At 46.5% G+C, this 8421-nt stretch overlaps 1 protein-coding gene across 1 annotated transcript; it reads left to right on the forward strand.

The window, feature by feature from the left end:
* The first annotated feature begins 7154 nt into the window (after positions 1–7154).
* LOC119649431 (four-domain proteases inhibitor-like) lies at positions 7155–7786 on the forward strand. The gene is made up of 3 exons (XM_038051579.1): positions 7155–7314; positions 7406–7552; positions 7622–7786. Exons 1-3 carry the CDS (start codon positions 7278–7280, stop codon positions 7675–7677), a joined length of 240 nt encoding a protein of 79 aa, XP_037907507.1. The 5' UTR covers positions 7155–7277; the 3' UTR covers positions 7678–7786.
* The last annotated feature ends 635 nt before the right edge of the window (positions 7787–8421 follow it).

Below are 8421 nucleotides of genomic sequence, written 5' to 3' on the forward strand. Positions count from 1 at the left end.
GGGCTGCTGCTTCGGCTTATCCCCCCGCCAGATCCACTTGCCCTTTACACATGACCAGCAGGCAAGCAGATCCTCGTTAATTGGATGAACCTACTTCCAGCCCGGCCGTACAAACTCTTGGCCGATCCGAAAATAGTTACCAGCGCCCACCGCGAGAAGGTCGTGTGAGGAATTGCCCAATTATGCAACTTTAAGCTGAAGCATAATCAGACTAGACCACCAAAAAATACCCATAATAACTCAAGATGTATCCATCTCGTTTCATATACATCAAACAAACCTCCACACTCCACTTCAGGTCCATCGCGGCACGTGGTTCAACACGCGTTTTAAGTCCCTAAAAGTAAGACAAATGTGTCTCGATTTCGTTTCCTCTTCCAGTCACATATCAAACCCTCATATATAGGAAGGAACTGTTTAAGGGCCACATATAGCTGCAGCCATACCCACCTTCAAAACCGTACAAGGAACACGACACCAAAAATCAACTCAAGTAAAAAATCATTCTCCAGTTGTTGTTGCTCAGTTGTTGTTATTAATATTACATATCCTCGTATGGTTTTCCCTTTTGATACTTTCTTAACTGCTCAGTGTCCACTTTTTTTTCCATGCTCGTCTCCAATGTGTTTTTTATAATCACCTCAAGTCCGATTACATATGCGCGTTCCTTTTTATTGTTCGCATGTCGTTAAGACAGGTGTATTCTTACCTGTTCGGAAATTTAGCTTCACTTCTCTCGATTAAGGTATTCAGGTCTTCGAAAATGTACAGATGCACCGCACTGTGTGTACGTGTGTATATTCTAAGGTGCTGAGGGGTATAGTATTTTTAAATAGTTTTAAAGAAAAAAGACAACTTAGGGAAATTGAAGAAGTGAAACCCAACTGACTCCCGTTTGGCTCGGTTATGGGCTCATAAGATTCAATGAAATTTTCCAACTGCTGAACCAGGTGGGATGATTTCTAGCAACAAAAAGTTGGTAGTCTCATTACGTAAATGATTTCTCATTCACCTTAGAGTGTTTCCCCTTAGTCAAATATCAGTTGAGCTGTTACTCTCCTTTTTCTTCAGCCTTTGGCCCGTTCACAAGCGGGGTCGGCTCCTCGTGATCGGCTTCACCATTTGGCTCTATCGAATGCCTGATCTCGGTGGAATCTCGAGGCTTTCAAATCCCCATCTAGCGTATCTAGCCACCGTTGTTTAGGTCTGCCTTTTGGTCATTTACCATCGACTTCGATGTTCAGACCAATCTTAGCAAGTGAATTCTCGTTGGCACGAATTGCGTCACCATACCATCGAAGACGCTTCTCTCGCAACTTTTCCACGATCGGTGCAACCCCATAACGATCGCGGATATCCTCATTTCGGATGTGATCTAAACGTGTCACACCACTAGTCCAACGTAGCATCTTCGTCTCCATTACCGCGAGACGCCGTTCATTGTCTTTTATAGTCGGCCAACACTCAGAACCATAGAGAGCGACTGGACGAACGACATTGCGGTAAATTTTAGATTTGAGACGTTCTTTGATACGTCGATCACAAAAAACACCAGTTGTGGAACGCCACTTCATCTAGGTTGCGTTAATGCGTGGAGCGATCTCATAACGCAGTGCTCCATTGGCTGATAGCATTGACCCGAGGTATTTAAATCGCTCAGTTCGGTGGCAGTGATTGTGCCTGTTTCATGGGGATCGGTAGTCAAAAATTCAGTTTTGTTTTTTTTTTTTGTTTAAATTCAATCTGAGACCGTGTTGCATGAGGCGATCATTCCATTTTTGAACAAGTTGCTCGAGATCATTTTTGCTATCCGATGCTAGGAAAACATCATCTGCATAAAGCAGTGAATAGGGCGCTGGACGTTGGATATCCCGTGTGACGGTGTCCATAACAAGGACAAAGAGGAGTGGTGAGAGGGCACTTCCTTGATGAACACCAGCAGAGACACGAAGTGGTTTTGATACACCCGCCATACTTCGAACTTTACTTTTCGGATCATAGTAGAGCAATTGAACCCAGCGCACGAGTTCTTCTCGCACGAAGTGTTGTTGTAAAGCATACCAGATGAGTTCGTGTGGTACACGGTCAAACGCTTTCTCTAGATCCAGAAAGGCAATGTAAAGAGGGCGATGCTTCTCACGGTGTTTCTCCATGAGTAACCGCGCAGCGTGTATTGCGTCAGTAGTTCCGCAGTTCTTGACAAATATGTCTTGATTCACGGTTATTTCAACGATTTCGCGAATACGGTTGTCAAGAATGCGTTCAAAAATCTTCATGGTATGGGAAAGTAACCGGATCAGACGGTAATTTGAACATTCTGCTGGACTACCTTTCTTTTTCCATATTGGAACAGTGGTACTTTCTTGCCAGTCAAATGGTGTTCTTTCTTCCTGAATAACCCTGTTAAAGAATTCACTGAGCCTCAGTGTTGGGTCCCAGCTCTTCGCTTTCCAGAGCTCAGATGCGATGTCGTCAGGTCCTGTGGCTTTTCCCGATTTCATTCGCTTTATTGCCTCCTCGACTTCAGTTGCGCTGACATGAAAGTCCTGGAGGGGTTTAACGTGACTACCTGCCATGAAGGCATAATCCTAACGTCCTCTTCGGACACGGATTGATTTTGGGACCACAATCAGAACCCCGCCATGTAAGCACAGCGGTCCTGGTTTATACTGAGTGCAGGCTCAGCATTCATACCAGTGGATGCGAGGCCTGTCTAATACCTCTGCCGCAACTAAGGAGTACGGCACCCGAGTTGTACAGCGCAACTCCACGCTCAAGCTCCGAGGAGCTCTGCCCGCGATGTAGGCATAACCACAACCACCATGAAACTCCCACTAGGGGCCAATCGCAAATAACCGGGCCGAGAACACATACTCCAGGAATTCTCCTGGAGCATATGCTCTCAGAGGGCCATCCCGGTTCCCATGGTACCAGATAACCTCCGGTGAGGCTTCGTGACCGAAGTCACTTCAGATGAGTCCCTTGCAGACTCGGGTCTGATCGCCCTCCTCGAGTACGTGGGGACGGCAGTTCCGCTGACAGTTAAGTCCTTGGATTTTAACGTAGGTACCTGCCGTGGAGACTTAATCCTACGGTCTTCTTAAGACACGGATTGATTTTAGGACCACAATCAGAGCCCCGCTGTGACAAGCAAGTACATGGCTTAACATTCATACTGGTGGATGCAAGAATTACCTAAATCTCTATCGAGCTAAGGAGTACGGCACCCGTATTGAAACGCAACACCACGCCGAGACCCAAAAGTCTCTACTCGCTTGAGCATAATCACAACCCCCATGAAACTCCTACTAGGGGGCCTACCGCAAATAACCGAGCTGTCCGCACATACAACGGGAGTTCACCCGAAGTATGAGAGTCCAGGGGCTTTCCCGGTTCCCATGGTACCAGTGTACCCCTGGTTTCGTGACCAATTTGCCACTTCAGATGAGTCCCCGTGCAGACTCGGGTCTGATCGCCCTGATTAGGTCTTGCGCTGACAAATGTGGGCAATGATTGTGGAAGTGGAGGATGAACAAATTCTTTAGTTGAAATCTCCTCTCAGTATTCTCGCCGTCTATCCGTTATGGCTCGACGGTTAGTAAGCAAAGTATCTTGTCATTAACGCAACAGAAGGGTTCGATATCCTGTGTGCGTTCATTACGGCTTTTAGCAAGTCGATACAGATCTCTCTCGCCATCCCGTGTATAAAGTTTATCGTAAAGATTTTTAAAATGGTTCGGTCGGGTGACAGCGACCGCTTTCTTTGCTTCCCAATTGGCATTCTTATAAATTTGCCAATTAGCAAGCGTTTTATCGTCGAGAAATTTGTGTTAGAGACGTTTCTTTTCAGGGACCTTCATTTCAACATCATCATTCCAAAGCCAAGTATCTCGGTTGATATACCACTTACCCGGCCTGGTGACGCCGAGGGTTGCAGAGGCCGCTTTGTGAATTGTGTTTTTCATTTGATTCCATGACATTCTGACATTCGTAATGGTCGGCAATCGTATGAGTGAGATCGTTTCTTCTTTCTTCTCACCAAATCGCCACCATTTAATGCGTCGTGGGCTAATGCGTTCCTTACGCTATTTTATCGGTGGTTTAATTCGCAGGATGGCAATCAACGGCCGATGTTGAGGTGCGATGGTCTCATAGGGAACAACTTTACAATCAGTGACAGTGGTAAAATGTTGGCGTCTTATGAGAATATAGTCGATTTGGGTTTTACTGTTCCCACTTTAAAATGTTTCCTACATAACTATTTTTATGAGACAATCGTTTGATGAACCATGTATTCATAAGTACAAGGTCATGGGTGTCCGCAAAATCGATTATACGCTCACCACCCTCATTGCGCGTTCCGAACCCCTTTCCCCCACGGCACCTGTTACGGTCTGCCTTTTCACCCACATGACCATTAAGGCCGCCGGCAATGATTATATAGTCGGCAGCAGGCACGTGACAAGTCTTTTCATCGAGAAGTTACCAGAAGGCATCTTTCTCGGTATCAGGTCGACCTTTCTGTGGGACGTATGCGGTGAAGAAGTGAATAGTGCGATCAGCTGATATAATGACGAGCCTCATCAGCCGATCATCAAATCGTTCGACTTCTTTAATAGCATCACGGAAACCCTCTGAGATGGCAATTCCAACACCATATTGAGTGTGTGGGTTACCAAAATAGAGAAGTTTGTAACCATTTTTACCGCGTTCGCGTTCAATGTCGCAGCTTTTGGCACCAGACCATCGGGTTTCTTGCAGAGCGCAGATATCAATGCGCCTTTTCCGAAGGGCTCTTGCGAGTTCCTCGGTCTTTCCAGTTAGGGTACCAACATGTAGCGTGCAAACACGTATTACGCTTACGTCCTGACGCCGTCCATGCGTCAAGAACCCTTGCCCATTTCTCGACAGGACCGGGGCCCGTCCTGCCGCGTCGACTGAGGTGGACGCCCTAGCATTTCTCCGAGGCTTGTGACTCAATCCGATCATCATGTTTGTAACGACATTGTATGCATTTTCTTGGTCAGCCTGTCACGGGACCTGTCACCAAGAGAGATCAGGTAGGATTTAGCATAGTAGAACAACTCCAGCTATACTCTATGGCATCCCCCACGGACTATGACACACGCAAGCTGAACTTCACGAGAAATTTTGTTGTGGACCTTCCAACCAGGGCAAAGTGGAAGACCGGCGGCGTGTTGCAAGACTATGACACGGTATTCTTTACGGACGGATCAAAGATGGCCTATGGAGTCGGCGCGGGGGTTTTCTCGAATACACACGGTATATCCAAGTCGTGATTCTAGCCCCAAGCGTAACATAGCCATCCTGACCAAGAGCTAAGCGGCCATCAAGGCGTCGTACTCAACGACGACATCTTCCCGGCTGGTGGGGCAGTGCAAAGACGCGCTCAACCATCTGGTCGGCACGCTCACGGTCACTCTCCTCTGGGTTCCCGGACATAGGAACATAGAGGGGAATGAGCGGACTGACGGATTGGCCAGGCTCCGCTCCGCTCTTGGTAGTCCCTCGGCGAATACAGTCGGTGTTCCGCTGGCGGCTGTCGAGGGCGGAGTCTACTCGCACTACCTAGCAACCGCGGGCCTGAAATGGCGAAGGCTTACAAGCTGTGCCAAGTCAAGGAGAATTTGGCCCGATTATAACATAGCCCGATCACGAGAGCTCCTGTGCCAGACGCGTGCAAATGCATTCAAGATTACGGCGGTCTGCACGGGGCACTGGCCTATAGGGGACCATGCCGCTAGGCTCGGCATACCCTACAATTCGCATTGCCGAAGCTGCGGAGAAGGAAGGGAAACCCTCATATACTTTCTCTGCGACTACCCAGCTCTGGCTAGAGTCAGGCCGCGGACTCTGGTTAAATCATTCTTTAAGGACCTCAGAGAGATTTCTAGCTGCAGGGTCGGAGAGCTGCTTTTCTTCGTGAATGTTACGGGCTGGCTCTGAAGATCCGAGCCGGCTCGACTCGGCCTCCCTGCTCCCATAACAACAGGCACGGTCTTAGGAGTTTGTGGCATCAAAACGGCGCACCAAAGCGCTAACTGAGCTCCTCGGAGCGGCCACTGATACCTAGTTACCTACCATACTCTATTTATCTCTTTCCCTGATCTCAGCATTTTATTTTTGTTTTACTGAGGATAGAACAGAGTACGTTGCCTCAAACCCTCCTCCTTTCCCTGGGCTTGGGACCAGCATACTATGTTAATAGCATGGCGGAGTTATCGGTGCAGCTGTTGGTGAAGACCTTAAACTTTCACTACTCCAAAGACTATATGCCACCTCTGCTTGGCTCAGCTGATTAGCCGGAGACAATCTTTGGCCTGTATTCATGTAAACTTTTTACAAAATAAATCAGATCGCCCTTGAAATCGGTGAATCCACATATCAAGCCGACGTTACACCTACAAACTGATCAACAGAAATTGAGATAACACTCTGTTGCCAACCGTTTCTCAGCAACAAGGTTTCCAAATTTTCATCTCCGCTGTTGCTAACCGCGAAGATCATTTCGCGTGCTTTATATGCAATGTCCTTAGTGCATATCAACATATCTCCCGGTCAAATTCGAAAAGAAATCATTTTCTAAAAACAACAAAAAAAAACTGGATCTCGAGAAACGAGTTAGGCGCAAACGTTGAAAATGACCTAGACCATGAACGGGTGACGACCCCTGCGAATTTTCATTCCTCGGCCTTCGAGAAAATTCAACAAAATACGCCAAAAGATTTTTGCGAGTTTTTCGTAAATCTGGATTCTGTGAACGTGACTCTAATCACCGCATGACATAAATCTCAACCTTAGAGCGACTTTTTTGCGGAAAAAAGATCGAAACAACACCTCTGCCTGCGCGGTGGCTACGAATATCTTAAAAAATTAATCAGATCCATTGACGACAATTTTCTGCACAAAATACTAAATACTGAAAACACCGATAGCGGCCGGGAACTGCTGAATAAATATACATTCATGCATAAATTCGTATCTAAAATTTGCACTAAAGTAAGCGATTAACATTTCCTGCAAATTGTTTTCGAATCGAGTCTAGCAGTTTTGCAAGACTTGGCCCATCAAATGGAAATTTATTCATAATCGTAAACAAGTTTGATATCAGCACAACACAAAATGTGGATTTTGTTTATCGTTTCGTGTGAATTTATATTCCGAGCGGTATAAAAGCGAAGGGGCTTGAATTCAGGGTGCATTATTTGTTTGCAAACAGCTCAAGAAATTACTGTTAATCCAGAAGAGTCGTCGAAATGAAATCCATTTACGCAGTCACCGTCCTCCTTTTCGGTGAGTGATTCATTCATTATCCAAGTATAATTTTCGCCGGGGGGCGATCCCAGCTCAGTATCCAACTGACTTCCTTCCGTCTTCCCCATAGCTCTCATCCTATCGGCCGCCGCTGCCCCAAGATGCCCGATACCTTGCAGTCGTGAGGCAAATCCCACGTGTGGCTTCGACGGAACCTGCTACAGAATGTTTGGCTCCCCTTGCTTCATGGAGAACTACAACTGCGGAGCCGGCAGCAGTAAGTATCTTTTTTTTGAAAAAACCATCCGAAGTTTGAATTCACCAACATCTCTCCATCTCTTCATAGGATTCCAAATAGCTCCAGAGGAAAAGTGCAACATCCCCGAACTTAGATGCGCTTAAAGACCCACAGGTGAACATTCGCTGCACAATGGACTGACCTATACCAAAGAGTATTATGTTGAAAAAAGATAAGATAAAAAGTTTACTAAATAAATATTAATGAATTTATTGCGAATTTTTTTATTCAAAAAACTTGACTAGTCTGCACTTTAGCAGATACCCATGTGACCGATGACGCATTCAATCTAGTGTTGTGAAACGTCGTCATGGTTTGTGATTGATTTCTTGAAAACATTTTAATATCACGGCCTTAGACCTTCTGCTTAAGATGAAACAGCAAAGGTCGGTGTCACAGTGAAACCCTGAAGGTCTATTAGGTAGTCGTATCTGACAGACGATTCAATAAGGTGCAAAGTATATGGCCACGTGGTGGTCACTTTTAACTGTTCGGTATTAGTGAACAGGGAGTCAAGCAGTGCACTGCAGGATAGACTGATGCGGAACATAGCTCCCTGAGGCCAACCTATCTCTCTCTAAGGATGAGTTGTCTCTCCTCTGGGACGGTGTGTGCCTTTTCAGGGGCCAAGCCTCTCGTCTACCAAGACCGTTAGTGAGTGGTGATAACCACACCCTGTACGAGGTGACCCTACTATTAACAAAACGCTACGGATCTAGACTGGGGAGTCGAAAAACACCTCCCCCAATCCAGGGTGTCATGCGAACCGTGCCCATTGAATAGTTTGCAGTCGGGGGTAACTGACTATATTCGAGCGGAGCCTCACTTCTGAGTCACCATCGGAGTCA

This window comes from Hermetia illucens, chromosome 2 (assembly GCF_905115235.1).
Source record: "Hermetia illucens chromosome 2, iHerIll2.2.curated.20191125, whole genome shotgun sequence".
In the NCBI taxonomy this organism is placed as follows: domain Eukaryota; kingdom Metazoa; phylum Arthropoda; class Insecta; order Diptera; family Stratiomyidae; genus Hermetia; species Hermetia illucens.